Source organism: Oncorhynchus gorbuscha, linkage group LG20 (genome assembly GCF_021184085.1).
Source record: "Oncorhynchus gorbuscha isolate QuinsamMale2020 ecotype Even-year linkage group LG20, OgorEven_v1.0, whole genome shotgun sequence".
Classification (NCBI taxonomy): domain Eukaryota; kingdom Metazoa; phylum Chordata; class Actinopteri; order Salmoniformes; family Salmonidae; genus Oncorhynchus; species Oncorhynchus gorbuscha.
This window is the reverse complement of record NC_060192.1, coordinates 8,510,051-8,537,079: the sequence shown is the minus strand read 5'-3', so window position 1 is coordinate 8,537,079 and position 27,029 is coordinate 8,510,051. Positions and strand designations below refer to the sequence as shown.

Sequence of the window (27,029 nt, the reverse complement as noted above, 5' to 3'; positions counted from 1 at the left end):
GTATAGGGCTGCAGCTTTAATCCAATGTTGTCCAGACAAGAAGAAATTGGCAAGGGACCTCTGAAGCTCTTGTATCAAGCCCCCTGGTCTCTGTAAAGTCTGTGCCACAGGATAGAGGTGGCTAGGTTATTGGATACCAGCACCCTTCCCCTATAAGACAGATGGGATAGTACCCATTTTCACTTAGACAATCTAGCACACAACTTCTGCACTACACCCTCACAGTTATTTTCTTGAAAGACATCGGAGCCTAGAAAATCTCCCAAAGTCTTCATCCCATCTCTGCCCCACTGAAGCCCCTCTGGCAACCGTGGAGCGGACCCTATCTGAAGCTGACCTGTCCACAGCGAATCATTCTTTTCCCAATTGACATTATCTGAGGAGGCCCCATCATACATATTTAGAGCATTTGAGAGAACCTTAACATCCTCACCCCCTGTTATAAAAACTGTCACGTCATCCGCATACACAGACAGTGTTATCGTGGAACCCTTCATAAACCCATCGCACAGAGAAACCAGTAAGCCTTGCTCTTAAAAAAAACACTGGTTCAATTGCCAGACAATATAACTGCCCTAAAACTGGGCATCCCTGCCTAATACTGCAATGGACGGGGATGGGGCAGCTCAACCTCCGACCCCACTACCTTCACCATACATGAGGCCCCAGCATTCAGTAAGCTCATCCAAGACAAAACTGTGGTTCACACAATCAAAAGCCTTCTGATTCAAAGAAAGCAAACCCACATTCACAGACACTTTAACATCTTAGGAGAAACAAGTTATCAAAAATAGAGCAGTCAGGTACGCAATAAGACCTGTTTGAGAGACATTAAGATATAATTTTATATTCTGCACACAACAATGCAACATGTCGCCAGTTTAAAAAAAAGTCACATACCCCTTTTTTGGCAATAATGAAAGCACAGCACGTTGACAGCATACAGGAAGAGAATCCTCATGAAAAGATTCACACATCACGTCATAAATATCCCCCCCAATAGACCCCCAAAAGTTCTTATAGAAGTCAGATTGTAAACCATCAATGCCAGAAGCTTGGCCTGATGAGAGCTGCATAACTGATGTGGACAGCTCCTGCAGAGTAATGTCAGAGTCCAAAGCAGGTCTCTGCTCAGGGCCCGATTGAGGAAGTCCATGTAACAACTGTTCAGCACACAGAGGATCACAATCCTTCACCTTGTAGGGGGCAGTGTAGAAATCCACTGCATGTTGGCGCATCTCACCGTCATCCGTGGTCACTTTCCCATCAGGGAGACGAAGGCAGACCATCTGTTTGCAGTGCGATGTCGACTGCCCTAGTTTTTTTTTTATAAGTGCTAGGAGCATCCATAACCTTGAAGGTAGCAAAACAATACCTAATCAAGGCACCTTCACTCTTTCATGTCAAAAACAACCTCAGTTCATTTCTCTTGTCCTGTATGTTCATGACTAGTCCGGGGTCATTCTAAGTGAGCAATTTCAATTTAATAGATTTGATGTCCTGTTCAAGGGCCCTGATAGTCTCTCTAACTTCAGTACTAGACAGGGCAGTATACTGTTGACAAAACACACATATATTGGCCATCCCAACCTCCCACCATTGTCTCAAGGACTCAAAATTCCATTTAATAGCCTTCTATTTTTTCCCAAAACAACAAAAACGTTCACAAAACATGACATCAAGTAATAACTTAAAACTAAAATACGAATGAGGTGATGACCTTCGTGGACAGGACAAGTGAATATCAACAGTAACGCTATGGTGATCAGAAAAAGCCACAGGAGTAATGTCACAACTTCCAACCTTACTACAGTGGTGCTCAGATACAGACAACCTGTTTAACCTTGCTGCACTGACACGACCTTCATTAATTTTTAGCCATGTGTACTGCCTAACTTTTGCATTTCTTTACTCTCCACTCATCAGAAAGCTCAAACTCAGTTAATAAACCAGACAGACAAGTAGCTGACCGCAGGTGAGGTTCTTCCGCAGTGCGATCAAACTGTAAAATCAACTGTACAGTTCCAGTCCCCCCTAAAACCATAAACCCCTCTTGGTCACACTGTCTTAAGGGTTCCTTTATTTGATAAAATACAGCAATATGTAGCCTCAGTAGGAGCATAAACATAAAAAAATACCAAACATCTGCCTTGACTAATAAAACCTGGCAATTCACCATCTCTGTTGTGGATACCACAGTCACCCTAAACCTGAGGATACATTTGCCACCCCAGCACTGAAATTAGTACCATGACTGAGTATACGTTGCCACTCCCACCACATAACTCAGTCAAGCTCATTAGCCTCATCACTATGTACAGTGGGGCAAAAAAGTATTTAGTCAGCCACCAATTGTGCAAGTTCTCCCACTTAAAAAAGATGAGAGGCCTGTAATTTTCATCATACGTACACTTCAACTATGACAGACAAAATGAGGGAAGAAAATCCAGAAAATCACATTTTTTATTAATTTATTTGCAAATAATGGTGGAAAATAAGTATTTGGTCAATAATAAAAGTTTATCTCAATACTTTGTTATATACCCTTTGTTGGCAATGACAGAGGTCAAACGTTTTCTGTAAGTCTTCACAAGGTTTTCACACACTGTTGCTGGTATTTTGGCCCATTGTTCCATGCAGATCTCCTCTAGAGCAGTGATGTTTTGGGGCTGTTGCTGGACAACACGGACCTTCAACTCCCTCCAAAGATATTCTATGGGGTTGAGATCTGGAGACTGGCTAGGCCACTCCAGCACCTTGAAATGCTTCTTACGAAGCCACTCCTTTGTTGCCCGGGCGGTGTGTTAGAGATCATTGTCATGCTGAAAGACCCAGCCACGTTTCATCTTCAATGCCATTGCTGATGGAAGGAGGTTTTCACTCAAATGCTCATGATACATGGCTCCATTCATTCTTTCCTTTACATGGATCAGTCGTCCTGGTCCCTTTGCAGAAAAACAGCCCCCAAGCATGATGTTTCCACCCCCATACTTTACAGTAGGTACGGTGTTCTTTGGATGCAACTCAGCATTCATTCTTTGTCCTCCAAACATGATAAGTTGAGTTTTTACCAAAAAGTTATATTTTGGTTTCATCTGACCATATGACATTCTCCCACTCTTCTTCTGGATCATCCAAATGCTCTCTAGCAAACTTCAGACGGGCCTGGACATATACTGGCTTAAGCAGGGGGACACGTCTGGCACTGCAGGATTTGAGTCCCTGGTGGCGTAGTGTGTTACTGATGTTAGGGAGATTATCAGTGGTCTTGTATGTCTTCCATTTCCTAATAATTGCTCCCACAGTTGATTTCTTCAAACCAAGCTGCTTACCTATTGCAGATTCAGTCTTCCCAGCCTGGTGCAGGTCTACAATTTTGTTTCGGGTGTCTTTTGACAGCTCTTTGGTCTTGGCCATAGTGTAGTTTGGAGTGTGACTGTTTGAGGTTGTGGACAGGTGTCTTTTATACTGATAACAAGTTCAAACAGGTGCCATTAATACAGGTAACGAGTGGAGGACAGAGGAGCCCCTTAAAGAAGTTAAAGGTCTGGGAGAGCCAGAAATCTTGCTTGTTTGTAGGTGACCGAATAATTACAGTATTTTCCACAATAATTTGCAAATAAATTCATCATAAATCCTACAATGTGATTTCCTGGATTCATTTTCTCATTTTGTCTGTCATAGTTGAAGTGTACCTACGATGAACATTACAGGCCTCTCATCTTTTTAAGTGGGAGAACTTGCACAATTGGTGGCTGACTAAAAACGTTTTTGACCCACTGTATCTCCTGCAGAAAAACTACGTTAAGCCTTTTCTATTTTTATTACTTCTTATACCCAAGATCTATAATTCCTGTCCCTTCCCCCATTCATTTTGAGATAACCTACCCTTCGTACCTCCATATATAAAAGTGGAAGGAAAAACAGAAGAAACCACAGAGAAAACAGACAAAATGAAAAAAAAAACATGCTATGAGGCATGATAATCATAATTGATTTGATTTTCTCTTAACCTTGCCACGTTTACCACTACCAGAAACGCTTCTTCACACCCAACTAGTCTAACCCCACCATCTTCTGTAACTCTCTCTCTAATATATATATATATATATATATATATATATATATATATATATATATATATATATATATATATATATATATATATATATATATATATATATATATATATCTCATCTATCTGTCCCCACCTACTTTCCTTCCTCACCCAGCAGCATCCTCTACTCCTGGACTCTGTTATTGTCAGGGATCAAACTATTGTTTGTGTTATGCACCTCTTGGCTTTGTTCCTCTCCAATGAGTTTGGATGCAAATGCTTTCTCTGTGCACTCTGTGTGGATGTGTGTGTGCAGATGAAACACAAGTGAGGATTTCTATATAGAAGTTTACACATCCCTAAATCCAACACAGACTAAAGATGTTGAGAGTGAACAAACACACACACATGGCCATGACGTCCACATCTGTGCAGAGAGACTATGAATAAACACAGTGATGAGGAAGTGCTTCCTGGAAAACAAGGTGTATTTCCCAGAGAGCCACACAGCAATACAACTCCATAATAAAGTGAAGGTTGGCATTTATTGGGATGAGTATTGTCCTGGAGGCAAAACTGAGGAATTCCACTAGATGGCCAGATGCAAAGTAAAATTGGCTATATGTGACTCACCACCTGGATTAGGTCTTAGGTAGCAACATTTTAATTTCTGTTTTTTTTACATTGGATAAAAGTAGAGACTCAGAGCTACAAATGTGTATATAATACACTGCATTTGAGGAAACAATGGGAAAGTAATTCTGCTTTGAAAGTTGATCAACTTGTAAATGTCATGCAGGTGAAAGAGGACCCAAACGCGACTTAACAGAAACAGAGTTTATTAATGCTCAAAACGGAATAACTGAAATCCTCTAGATTTGTTGGAGAAGCGGCAACTGCAGGTTTTAGGCCGTACCACTGAGACACCTGCTCACACGAGAAGGCACAAAACACGACAGGACAGGGTGATACACAATCACGGCAAAAAACACGACAGGACAGGGCGAAACGCAACCACAGCATGGAATACAAAACAAGGAACCGACGGCACAGGAACAGATTACAAAGGAATAAATAGGGAATCTAATCAGGGGAAAGGATCGGGAACAGGTGTGGGAAGACTAAATGATGATTAGGGGAATAGGAACAGCTGGGAGCAGGAACGGAACGACAGAGAGAAGAGAGAGCGAGAGAGTGAGAGAGGGAGGGGGAGAGAGAGGGATAGGAGGGAAAGAACCAAATAAGACCAGCAGAGGGAAACGAATAGCATGGGGAGCACAGGGACAAGACATGATAATAAATGACAAACATGACAGTACCCCCACTCACCGAGCGCCTCCTTGAGGAGGAACACTGGCAGCAACGGAGGAAATCATAGATCAAACGGTCCAGCACGTCCCGAGAAAGAACCCCACTCTCTCCTCAGGACCGTAACGAAAAACGATAAAAAGGGAAACTAGGGTACTACTCTAAAAAAAAAAAATGAGAACTAGGGACAGACTGAGACACAGCAAGGGCAGGGACAAGAACAGGAGAGATGCGATGGCAGGGAACAGACTGAGACCCAGCAAGACCAGGAGCAGAAGCAGAAAAAAATTACCAGACTTCTTCTGCTGAACACGCAGCCACGAAACGGCGCGTGTCACGCAGTCGGCCACCAAAAGCGCTGGCGAATAGACGCAAGAGTGCCTCGAACACCGGGATGACCAGCTAACTTGGCAGAGTGAGCCCACTGAAGAACAGCCAGACGAGTGGAAACAGGAACGAAAAGGAGGTTACTAGGAAGCGCGCGCGACGCAGTGTGCGTGAGTGCTTGCTTAACCTGTCTTTCAATTCCCCAGACTGTCAACCCGACAACACGCCCATAAGGAAGAATCCCCTCGAGATCAGTAGAAGCCACAGAAGAACTAAACAGACGGGATAAGGCATCAGGCTTGGTGTTCTTGCTACCCGGACGGTAAGAAATCACAAACTCGAAACGAGCGAAAAACAACGCCCAACGAGCTTGACGGGCATTAAGTCGTTTGGCAGAACGGATGTACTCAAGGTTCTTATGGTCTGTCCAAACGACAAAAGGAACGGTCGCCCCCTCCAACTGTCGCCATTCGCCTTAAGCGGATGGCGAGCAGTTCACGGTTACCCACATCATAGTTGCGCTCAGATGGCGACAGGCGATGAGAAAATAAGCTGAACCTTATCGTCAGACTGGAAGCGCTGGGATAGAATGGCTCCCACGCCTACCTCTGAAGCAACCTCGACAATAAATTGTCTAGTGACGTCAGGAGTAACGAGGATAGGAGCGGACGTAAAACGTTCTTTTAGAAGATCAAAAGCTCCCTGGGCGGAACCGGACCACTTAAAACACGTCTTGACAGAAGTAAGAGCTGTGAGAGGGGCAGCAACTTGACCGAAATTACGAATGAAACGCCGATAGAAATTAGCGAAACCTAAAAAGCGCTGCAACTCGACACGTGACCTTGGAACGGGCCAATCACTGACAGCTTGGACCTTAGCGGAATCCATCTGAATGCCTTCATAACGGAACCGAGAAAAGTAACGGAGGAGACATGAAAAGAGCACTTCTCAGCCTACGTTTCTCTAAAAGGCGCTGTAGAACACGTCGAACGTGCTGAACATGAATCTCGAGTGACGGAGAAAAAATCAGGATATCGTTTTCAGCATGTCTCTCAGAACATCATTAACTAATGCCTGAAAAACAGCTGGCGCATTGGCGAGACCGAACGGCAGAACCCGGTACTCAAAATGCCCTAACGGAGTGTTAAACGCTCCACTCGTCCCCCTCTCTGATGCGCACGAGATGGTAAGCGTTACGAAGGTCCAACTTAGTAAAGCACCTGGCTCCCTCAATCTCGAAGGCTGATGACATAAGGGGAAGTAACATTCTGGAACCGTATGTCATTCAGCCTAAATTACCGTCCTTCTTCTTAACAAAAAGAACCCCGCCCCGGCCGGAGAAGAAGAAGGCACTATGGTACCGGCGTCAAGAGACACAGACAAATAATCCTCGAGAGCCTTACGTTCGGGAACAGAGAGTTAGTCTACCTCGAGGAGGCAAGGAGATCAATACTACAATCATACGACCGGTGAGGAGGAAGGGAGTTGGCATTGCGCAGATCATGATATTCCTCCGGCACTCCATGTCAAATCGCCAGGTTCCTCCTGAGAAGTAGGGAGAGAAGAAACAGGAGGGATGGCAGACATTAAACACTTCACATGACAAGAAACGTTCCAGGATAGGATAGAATTACTAGACCAATTAATAGAAGGATTATGACATACTAGCCAATGACCCAAAACAACAGGTGTAAACGGTGAACGGAAAATCAAAAAGAAATAGTCTCACTGTGGTTACAGATACTGTGAGAGTTAAAGGTAGTGTCTCAAATTTGATACTGGGAAGATGACTACCATCTAAGGCAAACATGGGCATTGTCTAACGGAAAGGAATGTTATGTTTCCGAACCCATGCTTCGTCCATGAAACAACCCTCAGCCCCAGAGTCAATCAAGGCACTGCATGTAGCATAACCGGTCCAGCGTAGATGGACCGACATAGTAGTACAAGATCTAGATGAAGAGGACTGAGTAGTAGCAAGTAGCCCTCCGCTTACTGATGGGCTCTGGCCTCTTACTGGACATGAATTAACAAAATGTCCAGCAACTCCGTTTGGTGATCCTCCGTTCCCTCTCCTTATTCGAGATGCGAATCCCTCCCAGCTGCATGGGCTCAGTCTCAAAGCCAGAGGAGGGAGATGGTTGCGATGCGGAGCAGGGAAACACCGTATGCGAGCTGAGCCCGGTGACGAAGATCTACCCGTCGTTCTATGCGGATGGCAGAGCAATCAAAGAGTCCATCTGAAGGAACCTCCCGGGAGAGAATCTCATCCTTAACCGCTGCGTGGAGTCCCTCCAGAAAACGAGCGAGCAGCGCCGGCTTAGAGGCAGCAAGAGTGCGAAACTCAATGGAATAATCCGTTATGGACCGTTCACCTTGGCATAAGGAAGCCAGGGCCCTAGAAGCCTGAACGGTCAAAAACCCGAATCATCTCCTCTTTAAAGTTCTGGAATCTGTTAGAGCAATCAGCCCTTGCCTCCCAGATAGCTGTGCCCCATTCTCGAGCCCGGCCAGTAAGGAGTGAAATGACGTAAGCAACCCGAGCTCTCTCTCTAGAGTATGTGTGGGGTTGGAGAGAGAACACAATCTCACACTGCGTGAGAAAGGAGCGGCACTCAGTGGGCTGCCCGGAGTAGCAAGGTGGGTTATTAACCCTGGGTTCTGGAGGCTCGGCAGGCCAGGGAGTAACAGGTGGCATCTGGAACTGTCCAGAGAGGTCGGAAACCTGAGCGGCCAGGTTCTCCACGGCATGGCGAGCAGCAGACAATTCCTGCTCGTGTCTGCCGAGCATGGCTCCTTGGAACTCGACGGCAGTGTAACGAGCGTCTGAAGTCGCTGGGTCCATTCCTTGGTCGGTTCCTTCTGTCATGCAGGTGAAAGAGGACCCAAACGCGACTTAACAGAAACAGAGTTTATTAATGCTCAAAACGGAATAACTGAAATCCTCTAGATTTGTAGAGGGAAAACAACTGGAGAAGCGGCCACAGACTGCAGGTCGCTGGGTAGGCGCAGGCCGTAGTCGACTGAGACACCTGCTTGAAGAAGGCACAAAACACGACAGGACAGGGTGATACACAATCACGGCAAAAACACGACAGGACAGGGCGAAACGCAACCACAGCATGGAATACAAAACAAGGAACCGACGGCACAGGAACAGATTACAAAGGAATAAATAGGGAATCTAATCAGGGGAAAGGATCGGGAACAGGTGTGGGAAGACTAAATGATGATTAGGGGAATAGGAACAGCTGGGAGCAGGAACGGAACGACAGAGAGAAGAGAGAGCGAGAGAGTGAGAGAGGGAGGGGGAGAGAGAGGGATAGGAGGGAAAGAACCAAATAAGACCAGCAGAGGGAAACGAATAGCATGGGGAGCACAGGGACAAGACATGATAATAAATGACAAACATGACAGTAAACTCACTTTTGAGAAAACTGTCTTTCAATGTTTTAGTACCACTATTGGAGAGCCCTTCTTTGTCTACACCCATTCAACATTGTTCACACCCTCTTGAGCCTTAGCCCCACCCATCTCTTTCAGGGTTGACCCAAGCGTTCTGCACTAACTTGCCAGCTACTTGCAAACATCTAAGAGAGATAGAACAGCTCACTGATCAATACTCGCCCTAGCAGAGCTGGTTAGGCTGTTATGTTATCCAGAGCGTTGGTGACTGCAACTATGCTTTCAGATTGTCCATTCTTAAATTCAGAGCGTTTCGTGTTCACAGTGCACACTGGCTAACATTTGCTAGCTACTTCCAGACACAGAATGAGAGAACACCCCACTCTGACCATTTTACTCACCCTAGCAGCGCTGGTTAGGCATTTTTCATGTTATCTATTTGTGGCAGGGCTGAAATGCAGTGGAAATGTTTTTGGGGGATTCAGTTAATTTGCATGGCAAAGAGGGACTTTGCAATTAATTACAATTCATCTGATCACTCTTCATAACATTCTGGAGTATATGTAAATTGCCGTCATACAAACCTTAACACTGAGGCAGCAGATTTTGTGAAAATTAATATCGGTGTCATTCTCAAGACTTTTGGCCAGCAACTCAGTCAATCCTCAACAGGCAGGTGGACAAACACTCACAAATCCTGACAAACTCCAAGCATTGATTATGCAAGAATGGGTTGCCATCAGTCAGAAGTTAATTGACAGCATGCCAGGGCGGATTGCAGAGGTCTTGAATAAGAAGGGTCAACACTGCAAATATTGATTCTTTGCATCAACTTCATGTAATTGTCAATAAAAACCTTTCACACTTATGAAATGCTTGTAATTATACTTCAGTATTCCATAGTAACATCTGACAAAAAATATCTAAAGACACTGAAGCAGCAAACTTTTTGTGTCATTCTCAAAACTTTTGGCCACGACTACAAGTCAAGGTGTCTTACACCATTGTAGTGGTGATAGCCTTGAAATAGACTCCTTCATACCTATGTTATCCATGGAGGAGCTAACCTCACTACAAAGTTCTCTATAAGCACTGAACCAGTTGTACGCAGTGTGATCATGGTTGTTATGAATCCCTTTTGGCCCGACAGCCTAGGGGAGATGGTAACGAGACCCGTAACATAACTCATGCAATTTATAATAGTGACAAAGTAAGTGAGAACAAAATAACCACGACAACTGAAATCTACCGTCAAACTCAGGGTTTATTGGAAAACACACGGTAATGGGCGGAAGTGTACCTATGATGAAAATTACAGGCCTCTCTCATCTTTTTAAGTGGGAGAACTTGCACAATTGGTGGCTGACTAAATACTTTTTTGCCCCACTGTACGGGTAGTGTATGCCCATGGGCGACTTGTCTTGGTTCCCCCTTTTCCCACCAGCAGACAAACAAACACCATAACCAAAAACAATACTCACAGGTGAGGACAAAGTGCTATGGAGGTGCTCAAACAAAAGATCGCTCAATACATAAAGAGTGATAGAGAGACATAGTAGGAGAGGGTGAAACACAGAGCGATCTACACACATATGGCATTTACAGAGAGATTGAGCTACAGAGCAAAAAACTGACAGGGTTTTTAAACCAAGGGAAAGGAACTGTGATTGGGTAGGAACCAGGAGGAAGTGTGTCTTCTGATTGATGATTAATTCCTCTCTGCCTCCTTCTTTCCACTCCTCTCCTCTTTTGACCTCACCCTCTCACCTTCCCCCCCTACTCACAAGGCAGGCAATACGCTCGACCTCATCTTTACTAGATGCTGTTCTTCCACTAACCTCATTGCAACTCCCCTCCAAGTCTCCGACCACTACCTTGTATCCTTTTCCCTCTCGCTCTCATCCAACACCTCCCACACTGCCCCTACTCGGATGGTATCGCGCCGTCCCAACCTTCGCTCTCTCTCCCCCGCTACTCTCTCCTCTTCCATTCTATCATCTCTTCCCTCTGCTCAAACCTTCTCCAACCTCCTGATTCTGCCTCCTCAACCCTCCTCTCCTCCCTCTCTGCATCCTTTGACTCTCTATGTCCCCTATCCTCCAGGCCGGCTCGGTCCTCCCCTCCCGCTCCGTGGCTCGATGACTCATTGCGAGCTCACAGAACAGGGCTCCGGGCAGCCGAGCGGAAATGGAGGAAAACTCGCCTCCCTGCGGACCTGGCATCCTTTCACTCCCTCCTCTCTACATCTTCCTCCTCTGTCGCTGCTGCTAAAGCCACTTTCTACCACTCTAAATTCCAAGCATCTGCCTCTAACCCTAGGAAGCTCTTTGCCACCTTCTTCTCCCTCCTGAATCCTCCTCCCCCTCCCCCCCTCCTCCCTCTCTGCAGATGACTTCGTCAACCATTTTGAAAAGAAGGTCGACGACATCCGATCCTCGTTTGCTAAGTCAAACGACACCGCTGGTTCTGCTCACACTGCCCTACCCTGTGCCCTGACCTCTTTCTCCCCTCTCTCTCCAGATGAAATCTCGCGTCTTGTGACGGCCGGCCGCCCAACAACCTGCCCGCTTGACCCTATCCCCTCCTCTCTTCTCCAGACCATTTCCGGAGACCTTCTCCCTTACCTCACCTCGCTCATCAACTCATCCCTGACCGCTGGCTACGTCCCTTCCGTCTTCAAGAGAGCGAGAGTTGCACCCCTTCTGAAAAAACCTACACTCGATCACTCCGATGTCAACAATTACAGACCAGTATCCCTTCTTTCTTTTCTCTCCAAAACTCTTGAACGTGCCGTCCTTGGCCAGCTCTCCCGCTATCTCTCTCTGAATGACCTTCTTGATCCAAATCAGTCAGGTTTCAAGACTAGTCATCCAACTGAGACTGCTCTCCTCTGTATCACGGAGGTGCTCCGCACTGCTAAAGCTAACTCTCTCTCCTCTGCTCTCATCCTTCTAGATCTATCGGCTGCCTTCGATACTGTGAACCATCAGATCCTCCTCTCCACCCTCTCCGAGTTGGGCATCTCTGGCGCGGCCCACGCTTGGATTGCGTCCTACCTGACAGGTCGCTCCTACCAGGTGGCGTGGCGAGAATCTGTCTCCTCACCACGCGCTCTCACCACTGGTGTCCCCCAGGGCTCTGTTCTAGGCCCTCTCCTATTCTCGCTATACACCAAGTCACTTGGCTCTGTCATAACCTCACATGGTCTCTCCTATCATTGCTATGCAGACGACACACAATTAATCTTCTCCTTTCCCCCTTCTGATGACCAGGTGGCGAATCGCATCTCTGCATGTCTGGCAGACATATCAGTGTGGATGACGAATCACCACCTCAAGCTGAACCTCAGCAAGACGGAGCTGCTCTTCCTCCCGGGGAAGGACTGCCCGTTCCATGATCTCGCCATCACGGTTGACAACTCCATTGTGTCCTCCTCCCAGAGCGCTAAGAACCTTGGCGTGATCCTGGACAACACCCTGTCGTTCTCAACCAACATCAAGGCGGTGGCCCGTTCCTGTAGGTTCATGCTCTACAACATCCGCAGAGTACGACCCTGCCTCACACAGGAAGCAGCGCAGGTCCTAATCCAGGCACTTGTCATCTCCCGTCTGGATTACTGCAACTCGCTGTTGGCTGGGCTCCCTGCCTGTGCCATTAAACCCCTTCAACTCATCCAGAACGCCGCAGCCCGTCTGGTGTTCAACCTTCCCAAGTTCTCTCACGTCACCCCGCTCCTCCGTTCTCTCCACTGGCTTCCAGTTGAAGCTCGCATCCGCTACAAGACCATGGTGCTTGCCTACGGAGCTGTGAGGGGAACGGCACCTCAGTACCTCCAGGCTCTGATCAGGCCCTACACCCAAACAAGGGCACTGCGTTCATCCACCTCTGGCCTGCTCGCCTCCCTACCACTGAGGAAGTACAGCTCCCGCTCAGCCCAGTCAAAACTGTTCGCTGCTCTGGCCCCCCAATGGTGGAACAAACTCCCTCACGACGCCAGGACAGCGGAGTCAATCACCACCTTCTGGAGACACCTGAAACCCCACCTCTTTAAGGAATACCTAGGATAGGATAAGTAATCCCTCTCACCCCCCCTTTAAGATTTAGATGCACTATTGTAAAGTGACTGTTCCACTGGATGTGAATGCACCAATTTGTAAGTCGCTCTGGAAAAGAGCGTCTGCTAAATGACTTAAATGTAAATGTAAATGTAATTGGTGACTGATTTGGGAGTGATGAATCCCTTTTGAAACACAACCACCAGGAGATTTGATTGAAAGCTTACAGGCAGTCTACTAACAACGCAAATGCTGACAACTCGTACAAAGGGTCCGACATTTAAGTTTCTGCCTCAGACACCAACACCAACCGCCAGTGGGGATTGGGGGAATACTAGCCCAGAACCATGATGAGCCTCGTACCACCAACCTCCAGGCTCATCATGGTTCTGGGCTAGTATTCCCCCCATCCCCACTGGCGGTTGGGACCTCTCGCACCCGAAGCGAGAATCATACCCCTAGGTACGCATTTTGTGGTCATATTCCCCACAAAGTGGAGTGATTGTTCGCAACGGTGTGATATGTCATTTGTATTTATGGTGAGTTTGAGTGGAATTGGCTATTGTGATGTTGTTTACCTTGTGCATTGTAACAATTGTATCTGAGTCTATAGGCTTGATTCTTGATCGAGCGTCCCTGGATCGCTTACACTCTCGCTAGTGGTGCTAATTGTGGCGGACCTGTTGTCTGGCAATTCCGCGCATAGTGTTGGCACTTTTGTACTTCTCTTAGTAGAGCTTCTAGAGAGCATCGGTCTACGTTTTGATCGTTATTGAACCCTTTGTTACCCTTCTTAGCCTTGTGCCCTGACACTTTGTGTGGGTTGGGAGCAGGAACATAGAGACCAGGTTGATTGTAGCAGTAGTCGTTTCTCCGGCGACGTACTTTATGGTTATTTTTTACCGCAGTGGTTATTGGTATCATGGTGTCATGGTAGATACCATTGTTGTACATCATCTCTCAATGTTCCTATCCCTGATAACTCACCCTGTAACTGGAGTGAGTGCTCATGTTCAATATTCAAAACAGATGTCAGGACTCTTAGCGCTGCTCACTTTTGATGCCTCAAATGTGTTATTTCATAGTTTTGATATCTTCACTATTATTCTACAATGTAGAAAATAGTAAAAAATCCAGAAAAAAAACATTGAATGATTAGGTGTTCAAATTTTTTGACCAGTAGTGTATATATATATAAATAAAATAAATGTCCCTTTTTCAGGACACTGCATTTCAAAGATAATTAGTAAATATCCAAATAACTTCACAGATCTTTCTTGTAAAGGATTTAAACACTGCTTCCCATGCTTGTTCAATGAACCATAAACAATTAATGAACACGCACCTGTGAAACGGTCGTTAAGACACTAACAGCTTACAGACGGTAGGCAATTAAGGTCACAGTTATGAAAACTTAGGACACTAAAGAGGATTTTCTACTGACTCTGAAAAACACCAAAAGAAATATGCCCAGGATCCCTGCTCATCTGCGTGAATGTGCCTTAGGCATGCTGCAAGGAGGCATGAGGACTGCAGATGTGGCCAGGGCAATAAATTGCAATGTCCGTACTATGAGACGCCTAAGACTGCGCTACATACAGGAGACAGGATCGTCCTCGCAGTGGCAGACCACGTGTAACAACACCTGCACAGGATCAGTACATCTGAACATCATACCTGCGGGACAGGTACAGGATGGCAACAACAACTGCCCGAGTTACACCAGGAATGCACAATCCCTCCATCAGTGCTCAAACTGTCCGCAATAGGCTGAGAGAGGCTGGACTGAGGGCTTGTAGGCCTGTTGTAAGGCAGGTGCTCACCAGACATCACCGGTAACAACGTCGCCTATGGGCACAAACCCACTGTCGCTGGACCAGGCAGGACTGGCAAAAAGTGCTCTTCACTAAAGTGCTCTTCACTAACGAGTTGCGGTTTTGTCTCACCAGGGGTGATGGTCAGATTTGCGTTTCTCGTCGAAGGAATGAGCGTTACACCGAGGCATGTACTCTGGAGTGGGATCGATTTGAAGGTGGAGGGTCCATCATGGTCTGGGGCGGTGTGTAACAGCATCATCGGACTGAGCTTGTTGTCATTGCTTGTTGTCATTGCGGGCAATCTCAATGCTGTGCTTTACAGGGAAGACATCCTCCTCCCTCATGACCCTCCAGCATGACGATGACACCAGCCATGCTGCTTGTTCTGTGCGTGATTTCCTGCAAGACAGGAATGTCAGTGTTCTGCCATGGCCAGCGAAGAGCCCGGACCTCAATCCCATTGAGCACGTCTGGGACCTGTTGGATCGGAGGGTGACGGCTAGGGCCATTCCCCCAGAAATGTCTGGGATCTTGCAGGTGTCTTGGTGGAAGAGTGGGGTAAAATCTCATAGCAAGAACTGGCGAATCTGGTGCAGTCTATGAGGAGGAGATGCACTGCAGTACTTAATGCAGCTGTTGGCCACACCAGATACTGACTGATACTTTTGTCCCTTTGTTCAAGGACACATTATTCCATTTCTGTTAGTCTGTGGAACTCCACATGACTGTGGAACTTTTTCAGTTTGTCTCAGTTGTTGAATCTTGTTATGTTCATACAAATATTTACACGTTAAGTTTGCTGAAAAACTGTAGTTGACTGTGAAAAGACGTTTATTTTTTGCCAAGTTTATAAGTTCAGGAAATGTTTATGTTATTTTTTTACAAATATTTTACCCCTTATTTTTTGAGGCACAAAATTATCTCCATACTTCTATTTGTTTGTATGGATTACATTCAGACGAATTGCTTGACACTTGTGCGGGTTGTAGAGCAAAACAGAGAACACCATCATGCTCGCTAGAGTCTCCCTATTCCAGAGTGGTCATATAATAATAATAATAATGACAATGACAATAATAATCATTTGAAGCGCAAACCATTCGGACGCTACAGACTTTTTCGTGAGTAGACCTAAAAAGGCCACCATAGTCGGAAGCTGTGGATTGAAACACAGTCCATGCAAAACATCTGATATCTCTATCTTAAATTGCTGGATTATGATGGGGATGTCTTTATTTTGTTACTTAAATTGACGCACCAAGGCGTCACTGGACAATTAAGGAATAAAACATACCAAATAACATGACTATATGCTTTTAAACAATTTCATTCTTAAATGTATTTCAAAATACTTATATTTTTAAATGTTTCTGAAAATCTCCATTTTGATTTACACTGGAAGTATGATAGATAATGACAATATTAAATCTTCAATGTGGCTGTTGGAGACAATTGTACTAACTATACTGAACAGAAATATAAATGAAACATGCGACCATTTCAAGGATGTTACTGAGTTATAGTTCATATAAGGAAATCAGTCAATTGAAATAAATTCATTAGGCCCTAATCTATGGTTTTCACATGACTGGGCAGGGGCACAGCCATGGGTGGGCCTGGGAGTACATAGAAACACCCACTGGGGAGCCAGGCCCAGCCAATAAGAATGAGTTTTTAGGTGAAGAAGCTGGATGTGGAGGTCCTGGGTTAGCGTGGTTACACGTGGTCTGCGGTTGTGAGGTCGGTTGGATGTACTGCCAAATTCTCTAAAATGACATTGGAGGGGGCTTACTGTAGATAATTTTACATTGAATAACCTTATCTCAATTGACAACAGCTCTGGTGGACATCCTTGCAGTCAGCATGCCAATTGCACAATCCATCAAAACTTGCGACTTCTATGCCATTGTGTGTGACAAAACTGCATATTTTAGTGTTGTCTTTTATTGTCCACGGCACAAGGTGCACCTGTGTAATGATCATGCTGTTTAATCAGCTTCTTGATATGCCACACCTGTCAGGTGGATTATCCATCTGTCAGGTGGATATGCCACACCTGTCAGGTGGATTATCTTGGTTACATGATAAATATTCCATTACCTTTGATGATCTACATCAGAAAGCACTCCAGGAATCCCAGGTCCACAATAAATGTTTGTTTTGTTCGAAAATGTCTGCTATTTATGTCCAAATACCTTATTTTGTTTGCACATTTGGTATACATATCCAAACGCTAATTTTGGTCAGCGTTATATCAGACAAAAACTTTTTTAAATGATATTACCGGTCGAAGAAACATTTCAAACTAAGTACAGAATCAATCATTAGGATGTTTTTAACATATAGCTTCAATAAAGTTCCAACCGGAGTACTCCTTCTTGTCTTCGTGAGCAATGGAACGCAAGTGACTACCACGAGGAATAAACATGATCAGAAAATGGCTAATTGCCAGACACCTGACTGATTCTGCTATCATTCACTCCCACAACATCATAGAAGTCTCATTATAATTTCTATTGATGGTTGACATCTAGCGGAACCCCTAGGCAGTGCAACATCATTCATATCTCAAGGGGATTTCATTGGGGACTCTGGTGAATACATTCAAGCTCAGATTTCTGACTTCCTGTTTTGATTTCAACTCAGGATTTTGCCTGCCAATATGAGTTCTGTTATACTCACAGACATCATTCAAACAGTTTTAGAAACTTTAGAGTGTTTTCTATCCAATACTAATAATAACATGCATATATTAGAAACTGAGACTGAGGAGTAGGCCGTTTACTTTAGGCACCTTGTTCATCCAAGCTACCCAATACTGCCCCCAGCCATAAAAAGTTAATGTGAAGGTGAATATAGGGAGATATGGGTCATTAATTGTGAAATGGTAGAGTAGGGCACACTGCTCTCTCCTCTATCTACTCTATACACAGATGATAATGGCAATGTATCCCTGAGTGACAAGATGGCTCCCGATTGTGAAAGCTTTTTTTAGTTTTGGTTAATGACACCATGGCAGTGTCAGAATTTTCTCCCTTTCTCTTTTTTTCCTTCACATTCTTGCTTTCTCTCTCTTCTCCAACACTTTATCTCTCTATCTTCATCTGTATCTCTTACTCACTTATTTCTGTGTCTCACACTTTCCCTTTCACTGCCTCTCTCACACTTTCTCTCTCTCCCATGCTCTCTCTCCTCTCTCTGAAGTGGGAGTGAGAATTGAACCTGGCTCCCTGCTGTGTTTTATCCCCAGAGGTGTTTTAAACTGGGACTCTTTTCAACATTCTCTTCAATAAGCTACTTATCTCTTTTCTTCTCTTCAAAAACTACACATGTTGCAGAAAACATGTCATATATCGAGCTTCTTCCAACTTTCAGACTTCCGATGTGTGCGTTTTGTTGCAGATTAGGTTTTGATACAGGAGTAGTTTATGGTGGTTAATGAGATATAGGAGTGACAAATTGCTCCGAACAAAAACGATTTGATCAAGGACAAGTTGTGAAATGTGACACCTTTAAAATATTAAAAACCTTTAAACACTGCTAATATTCAATTAGAGGTCACCAAATGACGAAGCTACAGACATATCCAGAAAGATTCTGAAAATAATGTTGCTCTAACATTCCACTTTTCTTTTTGTCCCTGCCTTCCATAGAGGATGAGTTGCAGCTACCTTCTGTGCACCATCCTCCTGTTCGTAGCCGTCCTACTCGCCGTCACGGTAACCGGCACCATCCTCTTCATGAACCACAACCAGGCCCCGCCCATGTCCGACGGCCCTCCCCACATCTCCACCAATCAGGATGAGGCCAAAGCCCTGGTCACCGTGGAAAGGGGCGATGGCTCGCGCATCAACATATTTATTGACCCCAACTGTCCTGACTACAATGGGAACTTCCTGCGCCTGGAGGGGGTGCAGACATCACTGCTCCACTCGCTGACTGACCACGACGCTGACCTGAAGTCCGTCAAAGGTCAGGACCGGGCACTGCTGGTCAATCTAGCTGAAGAGGTGGCCAAACTGTCGGCCCACGCTGGTCAGCTGAAAATGGACTACGAGTCTCTGAGACGAGGCCAGGGGAGTTTGGGACAGGACCTGAATACACTGCAGACAGAGCAAGGACGTCTCATACAGGTGAGGTACTACACGCTACAGACATGTTGCCTAAAAATCCTGAAACACACTCGACACTAGTCTGAGACATGAGTCTCAGAGACGAGGACAGGGGAGTTTGGGTCAGGACCTGAACACTGAAGACAGAGCAACACTGTAAAATGAATCTAGTTGATTCAACTAATTATCATTTAGTCACTGGTTCCACAGCCTTTTTTAATTTACTAAACTTTTCAGTCAAAGTGTAACCTGAACGAAACATTTTACATTTTACTTGAGTAAATGTAGGTTAGGGACACACACATGTTCAATTACTGCTTTTAACATACAATATTTTCAACATGTTGTGTATGTTCATTTATACAGTAAATGTCCCTGCCTGGGATTTGAATTCATAACCTTGTGGTTTATTACATTCCTATCTTTATTCCGCTCCACCGTGTTTTTGTCGATGACAGATTCCACCTGTATTCCTATACTTCAAAGTACATCAAAGCTCTGCTAAAAGCACACTAAAAGTACACTCAAGAAATACTGTAGTCAACAGACAATAACAAAAAACCCAAAACACACTCTGTGACAAACTTGATTTGACACACGTATGCGCACCCTGACTAAACTACTCTGGGGCAGGACCTGAACACAGCAGGGCGGACTCATACAGTTAAGATACGACACAATACAGTGCAGACAGGGTTTACAGTACTGGATATTTGTCTCTGTCTGAGGCTGCGTGACTGACAGGCTGTATGAAAGGGCTCAGGAAGTGGGTTAGACAGAGTGAGTGTTGACTGACAGTCTCTTTGGTCATTTGGGATGTAACCCGAGAGTGTGAGAAAATGTGTACTTGTCGAGCTGAAGAAACCTATTACCAAGCACTGGGAAAAGATAACTGACAAATGTTCCATATTTTCCATGGATTTGTTCAACTGAGCCTTCATTAAACTACACACAGAATCTACATGTTTTCACAAAGCTTTCCCTCCTGCACTTCTCCCGTTCTCTCGCTTCTCCCCTTCTCGTCTTATTCTCTCACAAAGCCATGATGACGCAAACTGAGTTCTACGTTCGCTACATACTTCAGTCTGAGACTGCCATGGTTGAAGTCGTTTGTGGTGAAGTCAAAATGAGGGTTGTTGTGCAAAACAAAGTCATCAACGGTTAGATCATCTCTAACCAATCAGAGTATCAAAGCCTACGGCACATTTTCAAAACGCTGCTTTTCCTCCGGGGCAAGGAGTTTGGGTAGACAGCCAAACGATTCCCTTGCAACGCTCCCTTTCATTCTGTTCGCTACCCCTTTTCAGCTCATTCTCTCGTTAACACACAAAACAAGAGAGAATGAAAAAGAAAGTGAGGAAGAGAGGGGGAACAGAGAGGATTCTTCCTCCTGAGCAGCCGCTGCAGGAGCCAGTATACTGTGCTATTTAGGAAGTGAAACCAAGACATGGATTAGTGAGAAGCTTCCCGAACCTTTTGGCGTTCTGTTCCTCTGGCTGTTCAAACAGAGCTGGAAAAGGGTCTTCTCTTTATCAAAGACCACGTTCAAACCAGACCAGGATCACCGAACACTGGCAGTGGATGGAGAAGGGGCGGGGGTTGGTGGGGATGGGGGGGGTGATCAAAGCTGTGGTTTAAAAAAAGACACGCAGGAGAGGGCTTTGCGTTGTGGAAGTATCGCTCCCAGTAAGCCATTTTATTTTAGGAGGAAGAGGGGCTGTGAGGGGAGGTAGTGAATCTCTGAGTCGACTCGGGGAAAAATCTGTCTGTGCCATTGAGCAAGGTACTTATTTTTTTATTTTTTTTATTTCACCTTTATTTAACCGGGTAGGCTAGTTGAGAACAAGTTCTCATTTGCAACTGCGACCTGGCCAAGATAAAGCATAGCAGTGTGAACAGACAACACAGAGTTACACATGGAGTAAACAATTAACAAGTCAATTACACAGTAGAAAAAAAGGGCAGTCTATATACAATGTGTGCAAAAGGCATGAGGAGGTAGGCGAATAATTACAATTTTGCAGATTAACACTGGAGTGATAAATGATCAGATGATCATGTACAGGTAGAGATATTGGTGTGCAAAAGAGCAGAAAAGTAAATAAATAAAAACTGTGGGGATGAGGTAGGTGAAAATGGGTGGGCTATTTACCAATAGACTATGTACAGCTGCAGCGATCGGTTGGTGAGGGAGATAAAAGTCTCCAACTTCAGCGATTTTTGCAATTCGTTCCAGTCACAGGCAGCAGAGTACTGGAATGAAAGGCGGCCGAATGAGGTGTTGGCTTTCGGGATGATCAGTGAGATACACCTGCTGGAGCGCGTGCTACGGATGGGTGTTGCCATCGTGACCAGTGAACTGAGATAAGGCGGAGCTTTACCTAGCATGGCCTTGTAGATGACCTGGAGCCAGTGGGTCTGGCGACGAATATGAAGCGAGGGCCAGCCGACTAGAGCATACAAGTCGCAGTGGTGGGTGGTATAAGGTGCTTTAGTGACAAAACGGATGGCACTGTGATAAACTGCATCCAGTTTGCTGAGTAGAGTGTTGGAAGCAATTTTGTAGATGACATCGCCGAATTCGAGGATCGGTAGGATAGTCAGTTTTACTAGGGTAAGCTTGGCAGCGTGAGTGAAGGAGGCTTTGTTGCGGAATAGAAAGTCGAAAGCCTTGGCAAGGTCGATGAAGACGGCTGCACAGTACTGTCTTTTATCGATGGCGGTTATGATATCGTTTAGTACCTTGAGTGTGGCTGAGGTGCACCCATGACCGGCTCGGAAACCAGATTGCACAGCAGAGAAGGTACGGTGGGATTCGAGATGGTCAGTGACCTGTTTGTTGACTTGGCTTTCGAAGACCTTAGATAGGCAGGGCAGAATGGATATAGGTCTGTAAAAGTTTGGGTCCAGGGTGTCTCCCCCTTTGAAGAGGGGGATGACTGCGGCAGCTTTCCCCAATCCTTGGGGATCTCAGACGATATGAAAGAGAGGTTGAACAGGCTGGTAATAGGGGTTGCGACAATGGCGGCGGATAGTTTCAGAAATAGAGGGTCCAGATTGTCAAGCCCAGCTGATTTATACGGGTCCAGGTTTTGCAGCTCTTTCAGAACATCTGCTATCTGGATTTGGGTAAAGGAGAACCTGGAGAGGCTTGGGCGAAGAGCTGCGGGGGGGTGGGGGGTGGAGCTGTTGGCCGAGGTAGGAGTAGCCAGGCGGAAGGCATGGCCAGCCGTTGAGAAATGCTTGTTGAAGTTTTCGATAATCATGGATTTATCGGTGGTGACCGTGTTACCTAGCCTCAGTGCAGTGGGCAGCTGGGAGGAGGTGCTCTTGTTCTCCATGGACTTCACAGTGTCCCAGAACTTTTTGGAGTTGGAGCTACAGGATGCAAACTTCTGCCTGAAGAAGCTGGCCTTAGCTTTCCTGACTGACTGCGTGTATTGGTTCCTGACTTCCCTGAACAGTTGCATATCGCGGGGACTATTCGATGCTATTGCAGTCCGCCACAGGATGTTTTTGTGCTGGTCGAGGGCAGTCAGGTCTGGAGTGAACCAAGGGCTGTATCTGTTCTTAGTTCTGCATTTTTTGAACGGAGCATGCTTATCTAAAATGGTGAGGAAGTTACTTTTAAAGAATGACCAGGCATCCTCAACATGCACAATTAACCCTAATTGTGCATGTATGTCGCTCTGAGTAAGAGCGTCTGTTCTAATAGAGCGTCTGGTCCTGGTCAGTCCCTGGATGGGAGACCAGATGCTGCTGGAAGTGGCTTTGGAGGGCCAGTAGGAGGAACTGTTTCCTCTGGTCTAAAAAATATCCCAATGCCCCAGGGCAGTGATTGGGGACACTGCTCTGTGTAGGGTGCCGTCTTTCGGATGGGACGTTAAATGGGTGTCCTGCCTCTCTGAGGTCATTAAAGATCCCATGGAACTTATCGTAAGAGTAGGGGTATTAACCCTGGTGTCCTGGCTAAATTCCCAATCTGGCCCTCAAACCATCACGGTCACCTAATAATCCCCAGTTTACAATTGGTTCATTCATCCCCCTCCTCTCTCCTGTAACTATTCCCCAGGTCGTTGCTGTTAATGAGAACGTGCTCTCAGTCAACTTACCTGGAAAAATAGCGGATAAATAAAAATGTCAATAAATAATAAAATGTGAGCGTATTATATCTGTAAGCTAACAGAGCTGGGAGACTCCATCTTGTCATTTCCAGGGCCATCTTCTCACTTACACTAGCTAACCAAGGAATGGAAAAATACCTACATGAAGCGAAATGCAGATTCTTCCAGTGCTGCAAGATAATATGTTTCTATTAAAGTCCCCTATTTACAGTGCCTTCGGAAAGTATTTATACCCCTCAGTGATTCCCAAACTCTGTCCTTGGGACCCCAAGGGGTGCAAGTTTTGGCTTTTGGCCTTAACACTAAACAGCTTATTCAAATGATCAAAGCTTGATGATTTGTTGATCATTTGAATCAGCTGTGTAGTTCTAAAGTAAAAGCCAAAATGCGCACCCCTTGGGGTCCTGAGGGCCGAGTTTCGTAAACCCTTACTTGACTTATTTCACATGTTCTTGTGTTGCAGCTTGAATTCAAAAGGGATTACATTTATATTTTTGTCTCACGCATCTACACACAATACACCGTAATGTGGAAACCTAGTTTTTGAAATTTTACCAAATTTATTGAAAGGAAACACATAAATATCTCATTTACATAAGTATTCACACCCCGAGTCAACACTTTGTAATAATAATAATAATATATGACATTTAGCAGACGCTTTTATCCAAAGCGACTTACAGTCATGTGTGCATACATTCTACGTATGGGTGGTCCCGGGGATCGAACCCACTACCCTGGCGTTACAAGCGCCATGCTCTACCAACTGAGCTACAGATGCACCTTTGTTGGCGATTACAGCGTTGTCTCAGGTTTTTGGATGTTTTTAGTCTGAGCCCTGATCATGAGGGCCCTTGGAGTGTGGTGTCAGGAAAATAACCTCTCACTCAACGTCAACAAAATGAAGGAAATGATCGTGGACTTCAGAAAACAGCAGAGGGAGCATTCCCCCATCCACATCGACGGGGCAGTAGTGGAGAAGGTGTAGAGTGTTACGTTCCTCGGCATACACATCATGGACAAACTGAAATGGTCTCCATCCACTGCCTGTTCACCTCCGCTATCATCCAGAAGGTGAGGTCAGTACAAAGCTGGGACTGAGAGACTGAAAAGCAACTTCTATCTCAAGGCCATCAGACTGTTAAACAGCCATCACTAACATAGAGTGGCTGCTGCCAACAAACAGACTCAAATCACTGGCCACCTTAATCATTTGAATAAATGGATTTGATAAAGCTATCACTAGTAACACTTTAAATAAAGCCACTTTGTTAATAATGTCTACATATCCTACATTACTCATCTCCTATGCATATATTGCATTCAATACTATCTACTGCATCTTGCCTATGCCGCACGGCCATCGCTCATCCATATATTTATATGTACATGTTCTTATTCATCCCTTTACATTTGTGTGTAAGGTAGTTGTTATGAAAGTTTTAGTTTACTTGTTAGATATTACTGCACTGTTGGAACTAGAAGCACACGCATTTCACGTTAACATCTGCTAACCGTGTGTATGTGACCAGTACGATTTGATTTGATTGTGTCTGTCTGTACAGCATTGAACATCTGGATTTGGGGATTTTCTCCCATTCTTCCTTACACATTTTCGCAAAGCATGGTTAAGTTAGATGGGGAGTAGGAGTGAACAGCAATCTTCAAGTCTTTCCACAGATTGTCAATGAGATTCAAGTCTGGGTTTTGGCTGGGCCAATCAAGGACTTTCACATTATTGTTCTGAAGCCATTACAGAGTTGCTTTGGCTGTATGCTTGGGGTCATTGTCCTGTTGGAATGAAAATATTCACCCCAGTCTAAGGTCGTATGCACTCTGAAGCAGGTTCTCAGCAAGGATATTCCTGTATTTGGCTCCATACATCGTTTCCTCTATCTTTACACTTCTCCCAGTCCCTGCCACTGAAAACCATAGTATGATGCTGCCACCACCTCATCAGACCACATAATCTTTTGCCTTATGATCTCACAGTCTTTCACGTGCCTTTTTGCAAAACTCCAGGAATGCTGTCATGTGCTTCCATCTGGCCACTCTCACATGAAGCCCAGATTTCAAAATTGCTGTAGAGACTGTTGCCCTTCTGGCAGGTTCGCCCAACTCAGCCAAGGAACTCTGTAGTTCTGTCAGTGTAGTCATTGGGTTGATGGTCACCTCCCTTACCAAGGTCCTTCTTGCCCCGGTTGCTCAGTTTGGTCGGACGGCCAGATCTAGACAGAGTATGGGTTTTTCCATATCTTTTGAATTTCCCAATGATGGAAACCAGTGTGCTCTTGGACTTCATGGTGTAGTTTCTGCTCTGACATGCATTGTCAACTGTGGGACCTTTATAGACAGGTGTGTTTCTTTCTAAATCATGTCCAAACAATTGAACTGGCCACAGGTGGACTCCAATCAAGTTGTAGCGACATCTCAAGGATGATGTATGTACCTGAACTCAATTTGGAGTGTCATAGCAAAGGGGTATGTAATCAAGATATGTCTGTATTTCATTTTATAATAATAATGCTAAAAATGTGAAAAACATGTTTTCACTTTGTCATTATGGTGTATTGTGTGTAGATGGGTGAAAGAAAACATATATATACTGAATCGATTCTGAATTCAGGCTGTAACAAAATGTTTCATAAGTCAAGTGGTATGAATACTTTCTGAAAGCACTATAGGCGACTTTGAGAGGTTCTGGACCGGTTGCATCCATTCTTTTTTTGTGTACAGAGCACTCTGTGAACAGTGCAACAATTGCTGTGCACTCCTTGAAAGGTCTAGTTGTCCTGCTTCACATACCTCTCTCTGCTCTGAGCTGAGATACAGTATGTGAAATCGGCCACCTAATTTGAATATTTTGCTGGTCGATCCTGGACAAAGGATTGATATCCGCTGGCTGTGAACCTTGCAGCTCTGCTTGCAATACTGTATATGGAACGGGAGAACCTAGCGATTGCAGCAAAAAGCCATCTTATCTCACTGAGATGTTCTCAGATGGATTTAGAGCTCTCAATATCGAAGAATAAAAAATGATTTAATAGAATTGAAACAAGACCACTTTTTCTTGGTCACTTTGGGCTTATTGCTGGAGTTGTAACAAGTCAGAAGGCATTTGAATGGCATCTCTGCGTCGCTCAGAGGACGCTGGGCAGAACATTCTCTGTCATCAGTTCAATGAAATGGTGCCAATTTTGTACTGTCAGTAAGTATGATTGCTGCTATATTTAGAAAGCATTTCAATCATTTCAAGCCCCATTCCCCCACTTTTGTTGAATAGGAAAAAATAATATATGATTTGTCATGTTTGCATATTTCTATTATATTTTAGTACAAATTACTTGCTGTTTGGGGTCCCAATGCAAACATTCTCATATTTCTGCAGATTCTCACAGTATGACGTGTGTTGAAGATCGACAAATGCTGTTTCTGTCTGGCTACAGACCTAGTCTACAGAATACACTGTGTTTCCCATTTCCTTGTCTAAATACTAAAAACATGAAGGCCAAATGGAATCTGCAGAGGACAAAAGCCTCCTCTTAAGTCCCTCTAAGTCATTTTAAATGGTGTTTGTTTAAAGAAATGATACCCCTGCAGTTTGAGCTTGGTACAAGTCATATCAGCTCCAGTCAAACAGCCCCAGCTTTAGCCATGCAGAACTCAGGGGGGGGGGGGGGGGAGTGGGATAGAGAAAGAAAGAGAGAGAGCGTTGATTGAGAGAGAAACCATAGACGGCGTAGAGGGATAGAAAGGGAGAAAGAGAGAGATATAGAGAGGGAAAAAGATAGAAGGCATATAGAGAAAGAGCTAGACTGAAAAGA

The 27,029-nt window shown here is 45.0% G+C and overlaps 1 protein-coding gene across 3 annotated transcripts in view; it reads left to right on the top strand.

Moving 5' to 3' along the window:
• Window positions 1-27,029, top strand: part of fibcd1b (fibrinogen C domain containing 1b) — a 267,476-nt gene that overhangs the window by 84,269 nt on the left and 156,178 nt on the right. For all 3 annotated transcript variants that reach the window (XM_046317760.1, XM_046317761.1, XM_046317759.1), the window contains one exon: window positions 18,623-19,102. In XM_046317760.1, coding sequence (XP_046173716.1) covers window positions 18,623-19,102 — 480 coding nt within the window. The remainder of the gene's footprint in view (window positions 1-18,622; window positions 19,103-27,029) is intronic.